The 25,987-nt window shown below is 39.3% G+C and overlaps 1 protein-coding gene across 1 annotated transcript; it reads left to right on the forward strand.

The window, feature by feature from the left end:
• The first annotated feature begins 566 nt into the window (after window positions 1-566).
• On the forward strand, window positions 567-22,794 carry IL1RL1 (interleukin 1 receptor like 1). Its single transcript, XM_033051114.1, has 12 exons — window positions 567-691; window positions 3,881-3,970; window positions 5,828-5,903; window positions 8,116-8,317; window positions 9,927-10,095; window positions 10,176-10,338; window positions 12,450-12,518; window positions 13,597-13,729; window positions 13,816-13,973; window positions 17,724-17,867; window positions 19,829-19,987; window positions 21,807-22,794. Exons 2-12 carry the CDS (start codon window positions 3,941-3,943, stop codon window positions 22,151-22,153), a joined length of 1,650 nt encoding a protein of 549 aa, XP_032907005.1. The 5' UTR covers window positions 567-691; window positions 3,881-3,940; the 3' UTR covers window positions 22,154-22,794.
• The last annotated feature ends 3,193 nt before the right edge of the window (window positions 22,795-25,987 follow it).

Consider the following 25,987-nt stretch of genomic DNA (forward strand, 5'->3'; position numbering starts at 1 on the left):
TCTTTCTGTATTGATATGGAATTGTTACATGCTGACAGTAGAGTCCCAGGAACACTGGAATTCACAACTCTGCCAGGGAAGTAAAACAAATTTTGAGTGACCATAGGATAAGATCTTATTTCCCTCAGAGACTTAATTTAACTGATGGTGCAGATAACTGTTTTTTTCAGCACCTTCTTTGATCAGCTTAGCTTCAGTGAACCACTTCATTAAAAACTGTTCCTGATTCTCCTGAGACTTTTCAGGGAGCTGCTGCTTAGCTAGACCACGCAAGGCTGTTACTGGTTTTCAAGAAAAATCTGTTCCAAAGTGCCTTCTGCCATCTGAATGTCCCCTCTCTGTGCTCCCCAGCCAGCAGATTTATTGCCTTGTCATTGTGCTAAAAAGGAATAACTTGCAATAAAGGAAAACCTTTGCTAGTGGTAAAAGATATCTGATTAACTGGAACTATAAGATATTATCTCTTATAAGTACTTAAAGTAAATTGCTACCGTAATTTACATGTTCTGCTCTGTTCAGTGGGAGGTGTCTCAGAATGAAGCTGTGTATCTTGCTGCTACAGATATGAACTGCCCAAGTCAGATAAAATGAGCTCACAGTAATATCTGGTACAAGCTAAGCAGAGAAATCTGTGCAAAAGAGCCATCCACAGAGAACAAACCACTTCTCTGCTTTCTGAATTTTCCAAATGGTAGGTGAAATTTTTATTTTGTTATTTAACCAGAAATAATAGAAGTATTTGATAAAAAAGTTTATTTCAGTTCACTTATGTGCTTCTTTATCTCGAGAAATAATATTAGATTAAAATAGTGGGTATGCTTCCGTGACAGACAAATAGTGTTGGGACTAATACAAAAAATTACCTTGTAGTGAAGTGTACTTAGAAATGGACTTTGCCATCAGTTTCCTGGCATATATTTTTACTAATTGGTCAAAGACACAGAAAATCTTTGCTCTGCAATTGATTTTTCAGAGTTTAGCATATTTATGTATTTTTTTGTTTAAAAATATTTTTTAATAATAATGTGTATATCAATTCTAGAAATTCTATGCTTTAATACTGAAATTCCTAAATTTTATGCCTACACCTGTAATTAGTGTAATTGTTAACTTTTGTGAATGCTAGTTTTGGAGTAAGTTCAGTTTTACTATTGCAGTTTTAACAGGACATTTTCAGTCAGAATGTATTTTTTTATTTGATTTTTTGATTTTTTATTTGAAGAATGAAAATCACTTCCAAAAAGTGTGTGGGTTGTATATATCAGTAAAAAATCCCATAAAACTGCTCTTTTATGATATGTTTGTATTACGAGTCTATTAAGTTTTTTGGGCAGAAATTGCAATACTATTTCTAAGTTTTGTTAGTATGCAAGGTGATATTTGTCATTTATATAAACAGTATTATAAACATTTTTTGGAAAATAAAATTTGGAAAGAAAATCAGAAATATGTTACTAACACAGTTGCCTTCAGAGAAGCAATGACTTAAGCCTCACAGACCACTGCTTCTGCAATATGCACAGTGGGTTCCTTCTTCTCTCACCTTCTCTTGGTGATGGATCATTAGGATCTATGTTTTGACCTACTCAGATAGTTATCCTAAATTTTGGATCCAGTGCTTTTTCAGCACCACACTGAAGTTTTTGCTTAGGCTTAAATTCGTACCATGCAGTCATTCTAAGTATAGGAAGAAGCTGTAAGGCATTGTAGAACCAGTCCTTCTCCTGCTGTCTTCTGTCTGGACCTGCATCCTCTGTTTCCCTTCATATTGGGGTAATTTGGTGTTTACTGCTGAATCACATTTTAATTGTGTGAACTCTTTGAATTTTCAGGGAACATTCCTCTTTTATTAGAGCCCTCTATATTGTACACATTCACACACACAACCCCCAAACCCTGCTTGAACTGCTACTGATACACAACAACTTAAAAATGGAGGGAAAATCAATGAAGTAGTCATCAAATTTGGTGGGGAGCATCTCAGCTCAAGTCTTTTACATTCTTTTGGTGTAGGCTGGTAGCCCAGTATGTGTAAGATCTCTCAAAGGCATATTTTTTCAGTAATCAGAAGGCTAACTGCAACAACTGCCTAGTATGGAGACAGGAGATTATGAATTTCTTACTCCTGAATCATTCTGGCACTTGTTAGAAAAGTTGGTGAGAGTAAGTAATTGGCTGTCTCCCTTCCTGGAAAAAGCTGTATTGCAAAAATGTTGAAAGCACATCTCCTCACAGCTTTTGGTAATCACCAGCCTTCTATTTCTAGGGCTGCAGTAGCACTCACAATAAGGGACTTGCCAGTGTCTCCAATAGTGGTATTACTTGTGGCTAAATTCTTAACAAACGCTTACAAATGAAATATCAAATTAGAAAACCCCCTTGATTTCAGAAAGACTCCAAACTTAGTCTATGAAATGATTTTTCTTTAAAAATCAATCAGCTTAGTTTTTGTCATGTTGCTGAGGTATCACTCACTTAAACAAGATATCTCTAAAAAATAGAAAGGCAGTTAATATAACTTGTTTGGGACAAATAAGTTGCTGAACAAAACCAAACACTTGGTGGGAAAATGCTCCCAGTAGAGAAGGAGTATTTTTGATAATTTTTCTCCCTGCTAGTGATGCCTTGAGAGGCTACCAGGAACAGAGGCTAGACAGTGTTAAAAGAATAAAGTAGGTATTTATTAAAAGGACTTCAAAGGAGTAACCTTGGGCAGAACAAGAGCCTGGCTGAGGCTACACCCAAGATGGACGATAGGTGATGAGTTTTCACACTTTTATAAGTTTTGGTCCATTTACATGTTGGGGTTAATTGTCCAATTACAGCAATCCTCACAGTTTGCTCTCCTCAATTCACTGTTGTTTATACTTTTTGGACCTGAAACTGCAATGCTGATTCTCCTGGAAAAGGATTGCTTTGTCTAACTAAGCTGTGAAGAGAGCTTGCTAACACTCTATGTTCAGCGTTATGTATTAATGCAGTACAGAATCTGGAAAATATGAAAGCTAAAATTTAAAACATCATGAGTATTAGAAAGAACTTCTGGGAACAAGCCTCATGTTCTAAATGATTAACAAAGCTGAATACTTTGCTGTGCTGGTGCTGTGAATTTCATTGTGCCGTTTTGTGATGTGTCTTTTAAGGGTCTGTCCAGTCTCAGGTCACCCATGAACCCTGTTCTGGACCAACTTGTTCATTCCTTCCAGGGCAAAACTCTTGATGTTAGTGTTAGAAAGTACCTTCTAAAAATCTGTTCACCTGCCCTAAGGTTTCCTTAAAATTAAAGATGTCAATATGTTTGCACTTGTATTAGGTGCTTTTCTCCAGCAATAATGAAAGCAAGTAGTTCCTCACACGTATTTCTCCAGACTGGTCACTCCCTGTAAAAGGCATGGCATCAGCTTTGCTGTGACATTTTTTTTTAATTAATGCTGAGATGCTGCTTTTTTTTTGGTCTAAACCTCATCTTTCCTGTGGTTTGTGAATATCCTTGCACAATACCTACAATGAAATTCTCACACTTTTTTTAATACTAAGTTTTGTTATTGGTTTTTTTCAGAATTTAAGAATAAACCTCTGAATATTATTAAACTTTCTAAAAGAAGAAACTTTCCAAAGCTGATGGTATTTCTGAAAGCTCAAATCTGAATTTGCTCTGAATTTCAGACTTGGCAAAAACATAGGACTTGATAAGTCTTGTCAATGTTTATTTAGTCTGAAGGTTTTTGGCACTGAAATAAAAATTCCTTGCAGTAAAAGTGACGACAGTACTTACATTTCTTGCCTGTTTTTCACTTCTCCCCTTGTGCTTACTATCTGCAAGATAGATATTTCTTTCTAACTTGATTTCACTTGGAAACAACTTGTCTGCTATCTGTAGGACCCTGTGACTTCTGCTTACTCATACACGATGATAGAACCCACTGCTCTGTAATCTGCAATGAAGAATTGCATTCAAAGCTTCTTAATGGTAAGTAGAATGCTTATGACTATGTAATATAGCTGGATTGCATGCCTGCTGTCTTCTGAGATATTCCTGGATTAGGTCAATTGCTCATGATCAAATGGTCAGATTTTTTTTAAACAAAGGGGTTTGATGGAGAGTTCTTGAGCCACACCATGAGGTGTGAATATGAGCTAGTGCATATCAGTTAGACTCGAAAACATCAGTGAGATACAGGAGCAGGATCTGCCCTGCTGCTGTTAGCTAAGTACAGCATTATGCTCCTTTACCTGCCTTTCCAGTCCATTTCTTCAGTTCCCCTTCAGTTTAGCATTGTTTATGACACTCATCTGGTTTTGGTCTTACTGCTAAACACTTTGCTAGAGAAGCTGTCACTGAAGATAATTCCCCATTCATAAAAAGATAAAAAAAGTATTGTGCACCTAAGCCATTGATTGGATGTAACCTTTATTCAAAACCAGGCTATACATTTTCAAACCCAGGATCTGTCCTTTTCTAAGTTGAGGTACAGTTTCTCTGCACTTGACTGTGAAGAGAATTTCAATGTACATTTATCTTAATTTAAAAAAAAACAAGCCAGTTGAAAGAGGCATCTGCCTGAGGAGCACCATGACAGAGAATTCCCTGACTCCCACTAAACTAAGTCATAGCTGCAGTTTCAATGATGATAGAATAAATAAAATCATGTCAAAGCTGCAAAACCACTGCTGTGTACATACACACACACACTGTATAGAGCAGCTCACATGATGCAGTTCATCACTGCATGATATAATTTTCTGTTTGTTATAAGTGCATAACATATTGTTAATTAAGATAAATGCTATATGTATAATGCTAAAATACCTTTTCTGTATAAATATGTTTTTTCTAATAGCAAAAGTTAAACATACGTTTTTTTAAAGACAGTATGCTTTAACTATCCACTTAGTTAAAATAACAACCCATAAATGTGTAATAAAAACCCTGCAACTAACACAACAATTATCAACACTCACCAGCTGCAAAAAGCCAAAACCACCACCCAAATTAAAAAATAATAATAAAAAAGATTAAAACCACAAGCCAAAAAACACACATGCTCTAAAAAGGCAAACCCAAGAAGTAACCATACTAAATAGTTCTCAAAAAAAGTTAAACTACAGTAATTTCACAATTATAAACCACACCATTTTGACTAAAATTTTGGTCCGAACCCGAAGAGCGGCTTATAATCAGATGTGGCTAATATATTGATGAGGTTCAGAAATTTGCTAACCCGGAAGTGCGAGCCCGCACGGCCCCGGGCCGAGCCCACACGGCCCTGGTGGGCGAAAAGCGGGGCCGATCCGAGCCCACACAGCCCCAGCGGGGGAAGAGCGGGGCTGATCCGAGCCCGCATGGCCCAGAGCCAGTAAACCCTGCAATCCCGCAATTCTGTTACTAATTGGCAACTTTGTGAAAGTTGCACGCAGATCCTCACTGCAAACGAAAGTGCGACTTACAATCCAGTGCGGCTTATTTATGGAGGAAAAACGAAACATTGCTGACACCCTGGAAGTGTGGCTTATAATCAGTGCAGCTTGTAATCGTAAAATTACTGTAATTAAACTATACATAAAAAACTATAAATATGCAACAAGTTAATGTATTGTAAAATGTATTTTAAGAAGTGTTCCCAAAGCAGCCATGTACTCTTAGCAGCTTGCCAAAAACTCAGCCATTTTAATCCTTTGCTTTATGTGTATCTCCTATTGTCTTTTTATTAAACCTTTTAAATTTTACCCAAACAATAAAACATGTTTTTCACATGTTCATATGTCTCATACAGCATTTCTGATGCAGTCAGTGTATGTTCTAAGATATCAATGTTTTTCTTCTTAGTTTAGAACTATGATGGGACATCTAGATTTGATCCTCCTATCTGCCTTCCTCTCGGTTTCTTTGACAGCTGAAACATGTAAGTCATGTTTTAAAAATACTTTCTGATAAGGGTTGTTCTGTAGAAATGCGTAGGCTGTTTCCAAATTGGTGGTTTTATTTTTAAGCCTAAAGTTAGTGAGTTCACCTCAAGCCAGAGATCAGAACTTAAAATCTAGTTTTTAATGTATATTAAAATGCACCAAACACTGCCCATTTCTATGTCAGCAACTCTAGGTTCAGCTTCTGCCACTTGGCACCTCTGCAAGCAGAAAGAAAAGGGTCTTTTTGAAAGAATTTGAGAGTAGCTGGTGCTCCAGGTCCCAACTGGGCACAAACTCCAAGAGCATGCTTTAATTGCACTGAGCAGTGCAATTTCATATACACCCTGCTGAGTCAGGGGTGTAAATGGGTGCTGTCCTCCACACAAATGCTCTTTAGTGTCCTGAATTTGGGGGTGCTAATTGAAAAATGCAATGTAACTATGATGTTTCCCTGCACAGGAGGGACATCCAAAACAGTGAACTATTTCTGATGGGCCAGCTCTACTGGCTCAGCTATATAATGCTGACCAGTGACACATTGTGACACAGCACTCATGTACTTCTGTTCTCTAACTGTGATGCTAATTTGTCTGAAAAATTCTTTAAGATATGATCTCTAAATATTTGTCCATATTGCCAATTTTACAATAGGAATGCTAAGATTCAAGCAAATTAGATTTATTAAGATGACAAATTTTGCTGAAGAATTTGCCAAGATGATTTTCATGGGTGCCATTGAGTTTAGATGAGGCCTTTCTTTTTCAATGTCTTCCCTCTCCACACTGTTTTTCCTCAAGGAAATCTGTATTTCCAGTGTGTTCCACCTTTGCTGGGGCAATGCTGCCTTTTCTGACGCCCTCTGATATGTCCCAGTGTCTTTGCAAGGCTTGTAGGTGGGAAAACTGTTAAAATGATGGGGTTGGGGTTACTCATACTCATACCTGCCTAATTTAGGAGCCCCAAATTAATAAGCAAGGTGGCAATATCAGTGGAGATGGACCACTTCTTTAGAAAGAACCAGAGCAGAAGATTTCATCATGTGAAGACTCTCACCTGCTGCTTTGTACACCTGCATGTCTAAAGCCACCACTGCAAAGTGTCATTTTTGATAGACACTGTCTATTTTGGTTAGCTGTTTGGTTATCTACTCTCATTTTCATGCTTTCTTATTTACTGCAATTCCTCTGCCGATCTCAGTCTTTGTCCTGTCACCATCCTTGCTCATACTCCCATCTTTTTCTTCTCAGAATGCAATTTAACTTTCAGATTAATGTTTGTTTTCAGTGGCCAGTACACTATTCAGGTACCTGAGCACTAAAGTATTTATCAAAATTACTTGATTCTAGTTTCTCTGGACCAATTTCAGTATTCAAAAGAAGTATACTCAGTTTAAAAATAAAATCTAAAATTTAGTGTCTTACTCACATATTTTCTAATATGTGACCACATGGGATTTATTTTTCTAAGCTTTTTATTTGTCTCAATTATTTTTGGTATCTTTTCACCTTCCCACTTTCTCATCAGATTCTTCCTTTCAGACTATCACATTGCTTTCATTATTCCCCACCCCATTTTCATGAACTTCAGAGAGAAGCTTTTTTTTGGTGTTTTTATTTTATTTTTCCTAAGAATCTAATCTACAGACTTCCTTCTACTGTGATTTCTTTTTTCTTCTAGGAAAAAAAAAATCAATTTCATTTCTCTGTATTAAAAAGGCAGAAAAAAAAGCACTCATCTATTGCATAAATATTCATTATACTGAAGTAAGGAGAGATAACTACATTAAAGCCAGTATTTTTCTCTGTGTTTTAATTTGTCTTTTGAATAAAAAGAGTATTTTAGGCAAAGATTTACATAATAAGCTCATTGTAAGAAATTACTATTTTTTCAATTAAGTCCTTTTGGTTTTTTTTACTGTGTGTCTGTTTAGAACATAGGGATTTCTTTGTTTATTCTTTTATTTATTTGTGCTACCCTCCCCCCCCATTAGTTATTATTTTTGAAAACAAATGGCTCCATAACTGAAGGTAAACAAAATTTTTATTGAAAAACAAACTAGTGAAAATAAGCTTACTATGTATCATCTCTGAAAGCTCAAGGAGGGTAGGAGGGACATGACTGGCCTACTGATCCAGGAATGCCAAGTTCTCTGTCTCAGTGAACAAATGTTTAATTTATCTGTGATTTTAATATTTTCTTCATTTGCAGTTCATCCTGTGGAAGGTGAGGCTTTAGTTATAAAATGTCCCAAATGGAGTTCATCTGTGAAATTCACCTGGTACCGCATGGATACTCACAAAAGAATTCCTGCAGAAGAGGAGGGATCACGAATATTTTCCATACAAAAATTTCTTTGGTTTCTGCCAACTTCTAGAGAGGATTCTGGAAACTACACTTGTGTAACACGTTTGTAAGTGCCACAGGGATAGTGGAAGATGTAAGACTGGCAAGAACGTATACAGTAATTTCATGACCATAAGGCATACCAGACTATAAAGCGCACCTCCAGGAGTCGGCAAATTTTGCAACTTAGTACATTATATAAGGTGCCCCGGACTATAAGGCGCACTTTTTTTTTGCTGTGAAGATCCATGCCGTGCGCAACAAAGTAACAAATTAGTAACGGAATCCCACGCGTGGAGTTTACTGGCAGGTGCTCAATTTGCAAACATTTTTCACAGATTGGTGTAGCCTTTAAATGCAGCCCCAAGCGCCCTCCCCGTGCACGGGGCCCAGCACTCCTGCCCACCCCCAGCTGGTGAGGTGGGGCTTGGGGCGACCGCGGCTCACGGCTACTGCGGTTCAGGGCGGCCATGGCTCACACCTTGGGGTTACTGTGGTTCAGGGCGGCTCAGGACCATCTGCGGCTCGGGGCGGCGCGGCGCTGCCCACTCCCTCTCTCCCTGTGCAGCTACCGCTGGCCGGGGGCTTGGACTGGGGGCTGGGACTGGGGGCTGGCTGGTGCCGCCCAGCCCGTGCAGCTGCCAGGGACAGGGACCAGCTGCCAGGGACAGGGACCGGGGGCTGGCTGGTGCCTCCCAGCCTGCGTGGCCACTGCTGGCTGGGGACTGGCCACTCCTGGCCCCCCTCGCGGCTTGGCGCTCCCGTGGCCCTGCCCCCCATCGTGGCTCGGCTGACAGCTTGCACTTTTTTTTTGCAGCGAGGAGCTGCACCGCATGCAACAAAGTAACGAATTACTGACGGGTGCTCAGTTTGCAAACATTTTTCACAGACTGGCGTAGCCTTTAAACGCAGCCCACAGTGCCCTCCCTGTGCCACGGGCCCCCGCACGCCCGCCCGCCCCTGGCGCCAGCTGGCACGGCTCATGGCTCCTGGCTACCACCGCGCGGCCGCGGGTCCTGGCTTCCCCTGCCCGGTGGCCGCAGCCGCCACGGGCCCGGGCACTCCTGCCCGGTGCTGGCTGGCGCAGCTAGGCTTCTTCTTCCCCCTGCACCCAGGCCGGGGCTGGTGCCGCCCAGCTTCTTGTTCCCTCTTCGCCCGGCGCCACTAGGCTTCTTCTTCCCCCCCGCCTGGCACCGCCTGGCTTCTTGTTCCCCCTGTGCCCGGCACCGCCCGGCTTCTTCTTCCCCCCGCACCGGGGCTGGGGCCGGCGGCAGCTGCCTCCCTCCCTGCATGGCTCCTGCCGGCTGCGGCCACCTGCTCCCCCGTCCGTCACGACTCAGCGCTCCCGCGGCACCGCACACCCATTGTGGCTCACACTTTCGGGTTTGCAAATTTCACAACTTTGTCCATTATATAAGGCACACCGGACTATAAGGTGCACTTCCGGGTTTGGGGAAAAATTTTAGTCGAAAGGGTGCACCTTATAGTTGTGAAATTACTGTATTTTGATAATATATTCTTATTATAATTTGTGGAAATGATGCCTTTTTTCATAAGTTTTTGCTCTGTAACTGCTATAATCATCCACATTTATGGAATGACACACATTTGTTATAAGCATTAATATATTCAGTATAAAAATGCAATCACTGACATACCTTGTTACATTTTTAAAGATCAACTAATCGCACAAAGTCATACAATGTGAGCGTGCAAGTGCATTCATACAAACCAGGAGGATGTTTCCCGATTCGGACTCATTACCCAAATGAGACTGGAAGAGGAAAAGTTACTTGTCCTACCATTGATAACTATGAGAATGCTACTGTTGTCCAGTGGTATAAGGTAAGTAAAACCCTGATGGTGCCAGTGTGGGTCAGAATAATGAAAAGCTCCTTGCAACCAAACTCATTTTTCTTTTCCAGGACTGCAAACCTCTTCAGGGACAGAGGTACTTGAAGAAAGGAAAATATTTATATATTGAGAATCCAAGAAGGGAGGATGATGGTTATTATACTTGTCAATTTATTTATACCCATAAAGGAAATGTGTTTAATGTGTCAGCAACAAGAATATTCATAAGTGATGGTAAGACAGTAATTTTGTAGCTTGCTAGGATATAAAGACTAAGTTCAGCTTAGAGCAAAGGAAACTCCTTTTGTACATTAAAAAGAAAAAGAGTTTTGGTTACTTTGTTTTATCATCTTATTTAAGATTTAGATCAGCTTTATTAGATTAATTTTGTGGATGGTCATCCTCATAGAGCAAGATGGGGTAAAGTCAGACCTGGTCTCATTCAGTTTTTTTGTTTAAAAGATTCTGATGACTCTGTTTAGGTGCTGTGGTTGGTAGAGCTTTCTGGTAGCACATTTCAGAAATGAAGGGTCTCCTCCGTGGGATGCCACAATGCTCTGCTTTCTATTTTTTGAGGGCAGCAGAATGCATGGCTAGTGAGGATTGTCATGTGTTGATGGCCTACAGCTTAATGCCCCTTGGTCCATCTAACATTTATTTGATAGTAGGACTGAAAAAACTTTTAAATTTGTCTTGAATGAGACAAAATGAACAAGATATATATGTATATAAATAGAAAATAGATGGATCTCAGTGATTACTATGTCTCTGTGATTTTGAACATTGCCAATATCACTGAGGTGTGTGGATTTTGGGTTGCCTCTAGGATGTGGTCTCCTGAGGGAGGTTTTATATTTGGATGGTGGTCAGAAGAGAGCACACAGCAATTTGCAGTTTCAGATTACATCAACCTGCAAAACTTCGAGATGCATCTTCAGTTCTGCAGTCAGATCAGTAGAAAAATAGTCAGAAAGGTCTTTTCTTGAGGGGTGGTGGAGGGCTTGAGTTTGGCTCGTGGTTGTTTTGTTGCTGTTTAGTTAGTTAGTTAGTTTATTTTTTAAAAAGTAATGTCCATTTGCAGACTGAACATCAGACCTTTCTGCTCTGGGGGGGCACACAGCCTGTGGGCAGACTTGGAGCATGGGAGCCTTGGATGCAGTTTTTATTGCTGTGCCCAGATCTCAGTAGCAGCGTTTGTTCTGATTTTTTGAGTGGGACAGGAGACAGATTTGAGCAGAGACCTAGTTCAGTAGCTGAGAAATATACTTTTTCTCCTTTTCTACCTGCTGCTCTACATGATCATGGTCATGCTTTACATAATACTTCTCTGCGCAACAATTTTTGTTTGAAGGTACTTCCATCAAAACTTCTCTAACTGTTCAAGAGTACTGTTCTTCCTGGGTTACAACAAAAAATTCTGGGTTTTATTTGGCCCAAAGGCATTCAAATTTAAAAAAACCTTTGTTACATCCAGGCAGATATTGAAGATATCTCTCTTTTGAAATCCATGCAGAAAGAAGAGATTGCAACATAGCATGTGAAATCTGGGCTGGGTCTGGCATGTGTGCTCCAGGCTTTGCTAAACTCAAAGTACTTAATGACAACTTCTTTGAGTTTTTATAAGACCTTATCAGATGAGTGAAGCTGTTCTGTATTGTTAATATTAGAGAATTATGGTATACATTCCTGTTGCCTTGCAGATCCACACTGTTCCAGAGAATTTGAATGCTGGCAGCTAAGAACTTGGCATAGTCAGATAGCTGGGAAGTTACTGGCTCTCTCCTGACTTTTGTTTTATCATATCCAGTCAGTCTGGGAAGCAGGGACTGAAATGTGTTCTACGGACTTTTTGGGTTTTACAGAGGTGCCTTGAGATGGAAAAGCTTAATGAGGAAAGGGTTAGAAAACAATATGTTTGGAGTTCAGATACTGCATGAAAGTACCTATTAGCTATTTAATATAATGGATATGAGTAATTTCTCAAATGTTTTGTAAAAAAAATGCCAAAATAGTTGGGAAAACATACAAGCCTATAATAGTATTTGTTTTCTCTGTCCCACTCAGCTAAAACAGTACTTCAAAAACTAATTTTTTTCCTTACTTTCTATGTACAAAAAATAGATAGATGGGGAGAAAATACTGAATAGTAACATGTACATACTCCCCAGAGATATTTGGTTGTAGGAATAAACCAGATGATCCCAGCAGGTATGTGAAACACTGTTAGTTTGCAATTCTGATTGCGATTATAAAATATTAATTGTACAGATTGCAAACCATATCTTACAAAATGCATTTTCACAACTTGCTAATGTGTGCTTTATTTTCCTCTTTAATTTCTAAAGTGAAACACTCACCTCTACCACCTCAAATCATATTTCCAAAGAATAATGATGTAGTAGAAGTAGAGCTTGGTGAGTACAAATTATAATTTGTTTTTAAATTAACATTTTTTTATGGTCTAGGAAATATGGGTATCTTCAAGAAGATGTAATGATAGAGCTTTTAATCACAGTTCTGCACCATATGCAAATATTTAATATTTGCATAATATTTACCAGATTTAATTCCCTCCAGGCCCAGAGGTGTGAAGTTAGATATAACTGATGGGTTATTTAGACATTAAGTGAAGTTTAAGAAAATTTAAATAATTTGTTCTACTCTCACTGGGATCAACTAGGATTATTCACAGAGTGAATCACTACATCTCAGCTGAAAGGTGACAGCTCCTGTCCACTTCAGAGAGTGCTGTGGTTAAATCCCTGGAAACTGCTTGATGGTACCCCTAAGGGTACCATCTTGTGACTAGAGCTAGTCCTTGCTACATGAAGGGATTTCTCCATGCTCCCTAGTACCAGTTCTTGATCTAATCATAAGATTGATAATCTTATCTAAGACCTGCGTAGATGCAGATTTACATGGAAACAATTTAACATGTTTTGATTATACTTTCTTTTGGTGCAATGGTGACTCTTACTTTGGAATAAATATTTCCTAATGGATAATATTTAATAAGTAATTTCCTGTTTTAGTTTTGCTTGGACTGGTTTACTTTACTTTTGCCCAGCTTCAATAAAATCCAAGATAAGGCTGCACACAAGTCTTATGCAAAATAATATATACTGAAGTTTAATTAGGCTATTTCTGTCTACATTTGTCTGTCAGCCACCAAATCCTTTCTATGTTCATCACTAGCTGATTACATGTGTCAAGAATCACAAGTAAAGGGTACATTGACATCCTTATAATAAATATAAATAATTCCTTTTGTAATCCTTGGTGTGTTATTAGCTCATTTGTTAAAAAATTAATTTTACTATTTCTTTTTGTCTCTTCTATGTATCATTTTGCCAGCAGTAGTTTAGAAAAATATGTCAAAATTGTTATGACAAAACTCACAAGTTATATGAAGATTTGTAGAAAAAGCTGTTATGAAGAGAATAAAATTATGTTTTTCATCAAGGAGTGTTTACATCTCTGTATCTTGATTAGGTGCTGCTTTGTCTCTGAAATGTCAGGCCCGCCTGGGGATTAAGAAACAGCCACTGGCTGCTGTCACATGGGATGTGGATAACATCTCAGTGAAAAACCTTTTATTTTCAAGATTTCATGAAGAAACTCATTTGTAAGTGCATATAACACAGAATAATCTTTCTTCTATGCAAACTGTGCCTAGCCAGTGAAACTAATGGTACCAACTCTTTCTATTAGTTTTGATGGACATGATCAAGTATACTATAAAGAGACGACTTTGAATATTACTGAAGTAAAAAAGGAGGATCTGCAGTCAAATTTCACATGCATAGCATTGAATGAAATGTACAACACAAGAGTCACGGTGACATTACAACTCAAAGTGCAGTCTGAGGGTAAGATTTTTTCATTTTGATTCTTTATACTTCCACTTAGTTCGAAATATATAAATTTTCAGAGCCTGACTGTATCATTTCTGTGATAATAATATCCTATTTCTAGGATATTTCTCCACTGTGACAAATCAAACTATTGTTTCCATTGTAAAAGCATGGCAGAAAATAGGTGAACTTTATAAACAAGGGTTTCAGCTGCTGGTTTGCCAGTTTGTTTGCCTTCCTTACTACACTGCATCCACTGTAGTGCCCTTTTTGGACCGAATGTTTTGTGAATCACCTCTTCAAAATCACTCTTCATCTTCTCTGAATGCCACTCTGTTCCCTCTGTGTGCCATACAGAGGTGTGAATAGCACTTCAAAGGCTTTCCCTTGGTTTCGCTTTTAAATTCCTGGTTCTTGTAGTACTTGAAAGAGAAGGAAAATCCAGGGCAGTAAATAATGGGGACAGGGATAATCCTTAGCTTATACAGAAATTTTCCTTTTTTGTATGGATAGCCACATCCCTAAGCGCTGTTGCCAACACCTCTGAATCAGATTCCTATGGCAGAATATACTGTTTTGTCTGTGAAAGCTCAAGAAGCAGCTGTGACCAATCGTTCCCTTTTTCATCCCTTCAGATATGCTGAACCACCAAGAATCATGAAATCATAGAATGGTTTGGGTTGGAAGGGACCTTAAAGATTATTTAGTTCCAAACCCCCTGCCAAGAACAGGGACACCTTTCACTAGACCAGGTTGTTCAGATCTCCATCCAATCTGGCTTTGAACACTGGGCAATCTGTGCCAGTGCCTCACTACCCTCACAGGAAAGAATTTCTTCCTAATATGTAATCTAAAACTACTCTCTTTTCTCAAGGACTTTGAAAGTAAATGTCAAGAACTTTAACAGGGATTGGTTTTCTATAAGTGAGTGGTGGGAAGAGTAAAATCAAATGTGCTGTGATCCCAGGATGTGCACAGACCTGTGTCCTGCTGAGTTCTTGACTGCTCATGACTTTCTACAGGATCATGGCTTCAAAGCCTAGACAAATTTCCTTGCTAGACTAGACTAGAAGGGATATAGGTGAATTGTAACAGCAGAACAGCACCCAGCAGGATGATGGCAGGAGGTGATTTGGTTGGATAGGCAAGTTTGAGTGCAGCATCACTCAGGACACTGGAAGCACACTAGCCCACTGAAGTACCTGAGTGTGGGAGTGTACTTGCAGTGAGAAGGAATAAAGCTGAATAGCAGTCTCTGCTCACTAGTCTATCAATACAAGTCCCTTGTTGGCCCCATATTACAGACAGATGAAGGAGAACATATAGAATATCCTGTATTCATCCCATGAATCATCAAATCTAATTTCTGTTAGAGACAAATATTATTTTGTTTTTTACTCATAGGTCTTCAGTAAATGTTCATGAAAGCTCTTGACTGTGACCCTGCTTTCACTGCTGCCTTTTTTGTATAGATATCTGTGCCCTTGTCCTTGTTGCTGTCGTTGACAAGGTGTCTGCTTCTGCTCCTCAGCACTGTTGGTCTCAGCACTGCTATGTCCAGAAGTGTCTGTGCTCTGCTTTAGTTTTCTTCACTCAATCCTCACACAGCTCTGCAATATGCTGCTTGTTTCTCAGAATAATAAAAATTCTGTAGAATTCGCTTGTGCCTCTCATCTTGTAAATGTATAATAAAGATATGCACACTGCTTCTTTTTTTGTGTATTGTTTCCAAATATATGATTGCTCCTTAGTGTTTCCCACAGCACAACTTGTGTCTGCTACCTACTTTCCTGTTAATGTTTTTTTTTTACACACTCATTTAAACCAGAGATAAAATTCAGCCCAAAAAATCAACTCTGTTCTTCCTCAAAGAGGTTTAATGCTAAAGCTAACATTTTGGCTCATATTTTGTAGACTGATGTGGACAGGAACTCTAGACCCAGATAGAAAAAACTGCTACTCTTCTGGAGTTTGTCTGGAACTCCTTCAAAAGTTGCTTTCTGACATGTTTTTTCTGGCCTTTCCAATATTAGTCCTTGTGAGCTAATAGTTCTGTATTCCCATTGCTCTTGAATATAAATAGAAGGTGGCTTACTCATGAACTCAGCTGCTAAGTGATGCAGTAAAGTCAAATGGAACAACAGGATCTATTCAACCTTGTTCAGGGGCTTATGGCACTTGCCCCCATTGTGCTGAATATTCACTAGCCAATTAAATTAGTGAGCGTTCATTAGTTTATTTCAGTGAAATGAGAGGCTAAGCCAGCATTACTGGGAATTGAACCTGCTCTTCCAAGAAGACACCTTTGTGGGGCTCTTGTCTGCACATTACAAACTGCATGGGCACATGGCTTCTTTCCCAGCCTTGATCTAATCCGTGCACACCCAAATATAAACAGCGTTTTTTAGGTTCATAATGGCAAAAGTTGATGTTGAAACCTGTTTCTTCTCTAGATGTATGTAGAGACTTAATGCAGTACACCAGTAATTGTAATGTTATGATGTCACACTGTCAGCAAATGCATCAGTAAGAAACAACATTGTACTCTGATGCTTAGGTCAGCCGCTCTGGGTAGGGATTTCCTTACTTTGTATTGTGTGTGTATTGACCAGGAGAATGGATCAAATACTAAAATTTGAAGGGATAAACAAGGATGAAATTCCTTCATAGGCATCAGGTTACACTGTTAAAAATATGGTCAAACTTCACTTTAGAAGGAGCTGGTTGCTTTCTTGCCCAATCTTATTGGAAGGTGTTTCCTCCTGATCTAGTTCTGGTGAGGTAAGCTTAATCACAAGCCTAACATTTCTTTTTCCCTTTAAATGCCAAAGAAAGAAATGTAAAGAGAGTGCAAATCTTGTTAAGTTTACCTCACATCCTACTAGAGGAAAGGGAAAATGTATTTGTAAACCCTTAATTTATATACCTTTTCAGCAGAATTTCTCAGGCACACCCTCCACTAGACCAAATCTCTCAGCACTCCATCCAAGCTATTCTGGAACACTTCCAGGGATGGGGCATCCACAGTTTTTCTGGGCAATCTGTTCCAGTGTTTTACCACCTCAATGTAAAAAATGTCTTCCAAAAATGTAGGCTTAATCTCTCTATGCTAAATCTTCATCTCTGAGGTAAAGGTGGACAGATTCTAGAGTTCTTCCCTGAGGGAAACTCGAACTAAATTGGGTGGCTCCTTTCTATCCCAATTTTTCTTACTCATCATCGCTATTATGTGCTCGTTGACCCTCTTGAATGGAAAAGGCTGGAGAGAATATCATCTGACTTCAGCATAGTTTGTTTTATTTTTGTGACTGGGACAAAAATGACTGTTTTCCTATTTGTCTAGTACTATCTTAGTTCTTATCTTGCAGATTTTATTACTTGCATGTGCTCTTTGTATTCTATTTGTGCAATCATGCCAGAAGCCTCCATTTGTCCTTCTGTGGATTTTCATGCATAGGCTTAGATGTTTCTCACAAAATGGTTGTTTGTTTTTAAAAGTTACACAATACTTACACATCATGGTCAGCTGTGGTTTTTTAGCATAAGTAGGTCTGGATTCAACAAAGTGAATATTAATTATATGCTGCATAATATACTTCATGTTCAGGGGTCTGTGTGTTGGCTATGTCAACTGGGGAAGGAAAAAGTTTTGTCATCTCTGTTTTGAGCTCCTGAAAGCTGCAACAGAATTAAGAATATGAGGCTAAAGCTTCAGTACACAGGTTAACTTCTCTGTGATTAACAACATATTCCTCTACTTCGCAGGGGTTCTTCCTAATGCCCTCCTGATCACAGGGTCTCTAGTTCTGCTAGGTGCAATAGCAGTCTCCGTTATCCTTTACCAGTCTTTCCGAGTTGATATTGTCCTGTTGTATCGGGAGATATTCCAGCCTCAATCAGTCAAGGATGGTAAGTAAGATTTGAGAAAGAAAGTTTGAAAAAAAGAAAATAACCAATCATGGGAAAGTAATTTATTTGATAGCTGCTAACTCATGTCACCTGAACCTGATTCTTATTTTTCTTACACCTTTAGTAAAGAGAAGTAGTACATAGCTCTGTAAGTGCTTTACATTCCCTTGTTTCCTTTTGTAGCGCTGATTTACATAAAAAACAAAATTCAGACCTGGTTTTGTATTTTTTTTAAGTGACAGTATTTGGCATGAAGCACTGAATGACGTTGAAAATCTGATAAGCAGTGCTATTAACTGTACTGATTACGTGCTCTCTAATGCAAAGGAACAAGCCCGATAGCTAATGTGTTAAAAGCATATGTTAAAGGAACACAGTTTTTGTAGTCCAAAAAGAAAGATACAAATATTGTGGAAGACATTTCTGGAGGAATACATTCCATCTAACTTTATTGGTTGCTTTCAGCTCAGGATTCACACATCTACATTTAGTTGTATGGAGTGAAAGTGCACACATGCAAGTTTCCATCTTGGACATGAAACCTGGAGATCTGTGGCCGGGTCCAACCATAAGCAGTTGGTGCTGTTGGGGCTGCCTTTGGGTTTAAGTGAGACCTGAACCCCTCTGCAGGGGGCAGCTGACAGTAGTGCCTCATGACAGGATGAGGTACATGTTTTTAAGAGACCAAATCCAGCTAAATGAACAATTTTTAAATCTGAAGCTGACTCTTACCACAGCTGTCTGCATGGTTGATACCTACAAGTGATCTAGTTACTTATCTTTTCATTAAAGAGGAAAGAAGTATGCTTTTTAGGACAGTTTCTGTTAATTTTTGATGAAATTAAAATTTATGATGAAATTAATCAAACTCTGGAAATGGACATTTCATTATTATTACAGAATCACGAAACCACAGATTCACAGAGTCAGTGAGGACCTCTGCAGTCATCGAGTCCAATCTATGACCAGACACCACCACTGTCAGCTAGACCATGGCATTCAGCACTATTTCCAGCCTTTTCTTAAATACCTCCAGGGATGGTGGTTCCAACACCACCCTGGGCAGCCCATTCCAATGCCTAATCATCTTTTCTATGAAGAAATTCTTCCTAATGTCCAACCTAAACCTCCCCTGGTCCAGTTTAGCACTGTGTCCTCTTGTCCCATCACTGGTTGCCTGGGAGAAGATGCTGACCCCCGTCTACAACCTCCTTTTGGGTCATTATGGAGAGCAATAGGGTCAAACCTCAGTCTTCTCTTCTCCAGACTAGAAAATCCCTCAGCTGCTCCTCATAGGATCTGTTGTTAGAATGGTTTGAGCAAGAACCTCAGCAACAAAAGAAAGGATATGGTAATTTCCACCATAAATAAAAAACCACTTGGTATTAGAACAAAAATGCTGTAATGAAAAACTTTAGAGAAATGAAGGAAGGAATGAAATAAATACTTGAGTTTGCACTTGGTTCTGATTGTAAGACTGTTTTCTAAGGAATGGGATTTTCACTCAGGAGGATGATATGTTGTGGGAATGATGAATAAAATCTTCAAGATGGAAGAATTTAAATGGAATATCTTGTGCTGACAGACAAAGAATAGTGAATTGTTGATAGTGAATTGTATCACTGAAATAACAAATGCTGAGCTTCGTCATTATATCATGCTAATATGCATCAGTTGAAGTTTTACTGCATATACTTTGGAAAACATCTTTCACAATACAGAGGCCAGGTTCTCCAAAGCTACAAACACACAGGAGAAAACAACTGAGCATGGAAAACACCAAATATTTACAGTCTTTACTTTCCAAACATGCGTCAGACGATATGCATAATTCAGATTGGCCGGAACTTCTTCTTGGATCTATTTCAGTGACTGATATTTTTATTTCTCTCCTGCTTTTTGCAATAGACAGCTCTAATCCATGTTAACACAATACTCCTTCCTCTTGTTTTGCCTTATAGATGGAAAGACATATGATGCATATGTTATCTACCCCAAAAACCACATCAGTGAAGCTAATTTTGTGGAATATTTTGTTTACCAAGTCATGCCAGATATTCTAGAAAATAAATGTGGATATAAATTGTGTATTTATGGGAGAGATATATATCCCGGAGAAGGTAAGTTTCAGATCTGATGACGCACTGAATTATTTGTCAAGCTTGAGCAAGTTGTGATTCTGGTCCCTTTTGGTGTACAGGAGGTTCCTCACCTTGAAGCTCATCTCCTCAGCAGCCATCTGTCTGCTCTTTCAGGCCAAGTGGCACAAGGGCACTCTGTGCTTTCCATTGTGCTTAGAAAAGCAAGCTACATCAAAGGGGCACAGACTTATCATCTTGGAATGCACGGGAAACATGACCCTGAGTTTGACTCTTTCAAACATGCACTTGCTCTTTGGAAAGTCAAACTGCACAGCCATTATCTGGGCAAAGCCACAACCAAACTGTGTGTGAGCTGGCTTGGCTGGCTACAAGACAAGGGAGAGGAGAAACCCACAAACTCAGCTGAGGAAACACTATTGCTGTTATCACTCAGGAGTTTGCTGAAAACTCAGGAGTTTTCAACCTTTTATGAGGGTATTAGACTCACAAGAAGCTCAGCTTCTTTTCACTGACATTTTCCCGTCACACAATTCCCAGCATTAGTACAGGAGAGAATTGGTATACTTTATACCTGCTTTCTTGTCTTTCAGGATGAAATAATTCTAATTAATCTGTGTTAATTTCCATGTAGACACCCTCCACACTATTGCAAATCATTGCTGCCACCTAGGTGCTATCTGCTCTCCTCCAGATCTGACCTGTCTCTTTATCTTGTGCTCTGGTTCTTCTGTAGACCAGATCTTCCCTCTCTGTCAGTGATCAGGCATGAAGTCTAAGCTGGTGCATTTTCTGTTTCACATTTCTGAAATCATCTGCATTGAGCTAGGTGTCATTCATCTGCCCTGAGCTGATGCTGAGATCTTTGATGTCCTTCTCTTTTGGAAAGTTGTGAAAGGGCTGCTGGGCCTTGGGAAAAATGAAGGTAAAGAAAAGCTGCAGAAGTTGTTGTGCCAGACCATTCCCAGGTCCAGCACAAGGAGCTAGAGTAGCTCACAAAACTGTCAGTGGCAAAAACTTACACCATTTGCAGTGGTCTGGCAGCCCCCAGAAAAGAGGGTACATATGGAACTAGCTGATTTGCATCTGCAAATCAGCTGGTTTGTTAAATAATTGGTGCATGGAATTTCCTCAGCTGGGCTCTCACTTCCTTTTTGCCCAGCATCACAGTGACAGTAGCATTGATCAGCTGTCCCTAACATGGCAGTAGGGAATTTAAACACCTTCAGTTGTGCCACACAGATGCCCTGAGAGTCTGGATCTACCCCTGCAGGGTGAAGGCAAACACAATGCATAGACTAGTGTATAAATTAGTGCACATAACTCAGGACAATTAACTGTAATTAGCTCTAACCCCACCTGGAAATAGGCCTCTTAGGTCACCCAAAAGTCGCCTTATGGCTGGTTTCCATGGGTTAGTGTTGCAAGATCATCTCTAAGGCATTAAACTTGTTACAACGCAGTTCCTTACATGGAGGCTGTTGATCAAACACAATTTTGATACAGTCAGATCTACTGAACTTGACCCTAGGTCACTGGACTAGAAATTCCTAACAATACTTAAAAGCAGTGAAAATATTAATGTTTCAACAACAACAACAAAACAAACAGTTGAAATAAAAGCTTTGTGGTTTGGGCTTTTTGCTTTTCTCTCCCCCTGCCTCATCCCCTTTGGTTGGTGGTTGTTTTTTTGTCTTTTTCTAATAAATAAACAAACTGTATCAGACTGAAGGGAGCTAGAAATTATGTCTGGTTACAAAGCAATGAAAATGGAGTTTCCAATCTCAAAAGAGTTTTAAAATAAATGTCAGTGTCTCATCATTTTCTTGTACATTGCTAGATGCAGCCAGTGCAATTGAGAAGAGGATACAGAAGAGCAGACGGTTGATCATCCTCCTGACACACCAGCTGATTAATTCTAAAGAAGATGCTTACGATCAACACATTGCTTTATACAATGCCCTCATTCAAAATGACACAAAGGTGATCCTTCTGGAAATGGAGACAATTGGGACTTATGGGAAGCTTCAGGAATCTCTTAGGTTTATTATTAAGCAGCAAGGTACCATCAAATGGAAAGAGGAGCACACAGTGCACCCACAGTCACCCAATTCCAAGTTCTGGAAACAGGTGAGGTACCATATGCCACTGACACACAGGGTCTCACACTCAGCTAACACCAGGTGAAAGTCTTGGAAAACAACGCTGCACTATCAGGATGGACTACAAGCCCACAGCGGTTTTTCCTTTCAGAAGGTATACATGACTGTACAGTCTGGAGGTCTGGCTGTGTTTTTTGAACTTTATTCAGTCCTTCAGTTGAGTAATGATGGGGTAAATTGATAGAAGAGGTCTAGGAAATGGAGGGAACATTTTATAGATGTGACAGTTCTGTAAAGAAATAATTCTAGATTGTGTATATAACTGACAGCATTCCTTTAAGTTACTGAAAAATAGACTGCTTTTTTATAACAAGAATTATCCACCTTTTTTCATGCTTTGGCCTCATGTGTAGTTGTAATTTCTGATAATGAAATAATAAATGCAAAGGTCGGAGCTAAATATTCTAGTTCAGGAGAATGGGAACAAGATATATTCTAGTACAGGTATGCCTGCAAACTTTAATCTTTTTAGATTTTCAAACCCAGGAAATTCTTATTGTCAGAGAAGGCTTAGTTTTCAGCTTTAGACTTGCTACAGAGTGGACTTAAAAAGTGAAAACTAGATGCAGAACACTTATTGTTACCAAGTCCAGGATTACAAACAGGCAAGTTCTTTCTTTTTACTGCAAATTTTTATTGAATATGGGTATTCAGACTTATAGATAGCTATTTGGAGTAGAAAAAATGTGCATAAAATATATGTATAGATATTTTTCAGCATTCAATTAAAAAAATCTATGGCAAACTAGACAGTTTTTCATTAATGAATTGTATCTTCAAGTGTTCATTCACTCATTGCTGACTTCGCTATACTATAAAGCATCAAATGCTGCATTTTGTTATTACCTCATTAGATTGTGTGCAGTGTTGGGTCCTGTTCCTAAAGATACGTCTGGATAAACCTTACTGTCTCTGTGGAGGCCCCACAGGATGGACTCATGTCAGTGTGAGACTTGGTTTACTCCTACAGTACTATTTCTTTTCACAGAGAGCATACTAAGGCATATGTAAGCAGGAAAGCCTGTTGCTATAAACTATGAAGATTTTTCACATAAGTTACTGAGCAAGACAGAATATTCACTTCCAAGATGATCACAGGATAAGTTTTTAATACGGTTTGAGTTCTGGGCTTGTAATGAACAAGAAAGGATGATAAGCGTGTATCTTGGAAATGAAAAGTCTAGGATGACTTTTGAAGCTGGAATGAGATGAGAAAGTACAATGAGGAAGTGCACAGGATTAGCAATGAACCAAATGACTCTGAAGTGTACTGATGTGTCATTGACTTCTATTAGCCAGGCATGTAGTTATGGTGGTGAAAAACAAACTCACTACATGGCTCTTGAGGCGCTGCTACTTTTTTCCAAGTTTCATTGTCAGCCCAGAAAAAAAACAAAAAAAAGAGGAAAATAATTCTTATTGTGGTTTGCCAGCAGTGAACAAAATGGTCTTGATAGAAAGAAAAGGTGAAAATTCAGAGAGTGGCAAAGAACATTTACAGTATCAGGGGGTGAGTATGTGACCATAATAATGACTAAAAAATGCTGCAGTTGTCACAGGTTTTTTTATTATTCCTTAGGGTTTGGTAAAGAAATACGAGATATGCATTAAAATGGATATCTTCTACAGATGTTATTATATTTGTAATGTTAGAGAGAAAGCACAAAATGAACCGTGGAATACTTTTACAGCATCATGAAAATATCAGCACCCCTGAGGCCACATCAGTTCTGTGTTCAGTTCTGGGCTCCTCAGTAGGGGAGAGACATGGACATTCTGGAGTGAGTGCAGCAGAGGGCCATGAGGCTGGTGAAAGGACTGGAGCATCGCTCCTCTGAAAAGAAGGAAAGAGAGCTGGGGCTAAAGAGTCCCTCATCTGAAGGGAGGGTACAAGGAAGAGGGAGTCAGGCTCATCTCAGTGATGCCCCGTGACAGGACCAGAGTAAATGGATGAAAACCTAAATACAGGAGGTTCCCTCTGAACACCAGGAGGGGTTTTTTTATGGTGAGGGTGACCCAGCACTGGCACAGGGTGCCCAGGGAAGTTGTGAGTCTCTAGCTTTGGAGATATTAAAAAACCTCCAGGGTTTGATTCTGGCCAATCTTGAGCAGGTGATTTGACCAGGTAACTTCCAGAGATGTCTTCCATCCTCAATCATTCTATTATATGCAACTTACAAACAACATAGATTTTAAAAAACATTTTTTGAATAAAATTGGGGTTTTTTACACTAAGAAGTCTGCTTTCATGAAATAACAGCATTTTTTCCTTCTCGCCCCCACCCCTCAAAAAAAAAAAAAAAGTATTATTTCAACATAGAAATAAATAAGCATATAAATAATAACATAGAAATAAACATAGAAAGCTTATAAAATATTCAGGTTGGATGCTTTAAGCTTAAACTAAAGAGCAAAAACCAATTTTGTTGCTGAATTATATTTCCACAAAGAGTTTTAACGTCATTTAGTTTCAGCTTTGTCTTCTGTGGTTTTGGCACCTCAAGGGACTCTCCAGAGCAGATTTGCTTTCACTTTTTAATAGAGCAGAGTCATCTCGCCCTCTCGTGGGTGAACTGGCACACGGAGATTCTGACAAGCTAGAAATCCTATGGGGTTGAGATTTGATGTTCCTACAGCGCACATGGTTGTGCAGCCCAGGAGACTGACCACTTAAAGGAACTTTTTATAAGTTCTCAGGAGTTTTTGTAGCAGGCAATTATTTGTAGTATATACTGCAAATTATTAATATCTTACGGCATTGGACAGTTTTGGACAGTGGGAGGACCCTGGATGCTGCATATCTTGTATTGAGCAAGGTCCTCAACACAATCTCTGCTGGACAGACAAATCCAAGTGATCAGAAAAACAGTGGCATCAAAGTCCTTGTGGGACTAACAAGTTGGGACCAGCATGCAAACTTCAGATCACAGCTAATCACTAGAGGCACCCCTCAGGGAGTGATAGAGGCATGTCTAGCATCCTTATTGATGACCCTGGCAATGGGACAGACTGCACAACCAATGAATTTTCAGACAGAAAATCAAACTGGGGGAGAGGGATGTGTGTCCTTGAGACTAAGATCAGTCTGCATCTTAATAATGAGAATTTAGTAGTGGAAAGTGATTATTCCCATGAATGTAGCATTTGTGAGATCATCTCTGGGGCACTATGTGAAGTTTTGGGCTCCCAAGTACAAGTGAGGTACTGACATACTGAAATCCAGGGGAAGACCATAGAGAGCACAGATCATACAGGGAGAGGACAAGGGGCCCTGTTTTTGCCTACAATAATCTGATGAAAAGACAGAATGGATGGAAGAAGACTCGTCTCAAATGAGCCCAGAGATGGGACAAAAGAGTAACTGGCACTAATTAGAACAGGAAATTTACATATTAGGAAAAAAACACCACCATATGCATGTTCTAAAGCTGGAATATGCCCAGAGAAGCTGTGGAATCCCCATCCTTGTAAGTGTTCAGGTCTCATCTGTGTGCACCTTGAGGAGGGGCTGGACCTGAGGACTCCCAGAGATCTCTTCAAACCTGAATTATCCTGTGATGCTGTGATGCAGAGGAAAGTTTGAAAGTGTCCGACTTCATATTTTGAAATTTCTGAGAAATGTATGAGTCTCTAACAGGCACATTATCCGTTTGTAAACTGCTTTTTTGACATCAAGGGAAGACAATGCTGAAAACTATTGAGTATGACTTAATGTCTGATAAGAATTAATATAGCTTGTATATAGAGATAATAGATGTAGTTTAAGAAGGACTATTGCCACCTAACAGCAAACAGGTTTAAACTGTGATTACAGGAGTTGGATGTTTTGCAATTTATGACGGAAACCGTTTCCGTTTTT

This window comes from Catharus ustulatus, chromosome 2 (assembly GCF_009819885.2).
Source record: "Catharus ustulatus isolate bCatUst1 chromosome 2, bCatUst1.pri.v2, whole genome shotgun sequence".
Lineage (NCBI taxonomy): Eukaryota > Metazoa > Chordata > Aves > Passeriformes > Turdidae > Catharus > Catharus ustulatus.

Bases quoted from the DNA above. Each gene is read 5' to 3' on its own strand.
- IL1RL1 (XM_033051114.1), top strand. From the start codon at position 3,941: ATGAAGAATTGCATTCAAAGCTTCTTAATG. The intron at 5,904-8,115 runs GTAAGTCATGTT...CTTCATTTGCAG, and splicing joins TTCTTTGACAGCTGAAACAT to TTCATCCTGTGGAAGGTGAG. The intron at 13,730-13,815 runs GTAAGTGCATAT...TCTTTCTATTAG, and splicing joins TTTCATGAAGAAACTCATTT to TTTTGATGGACATGATCAAG.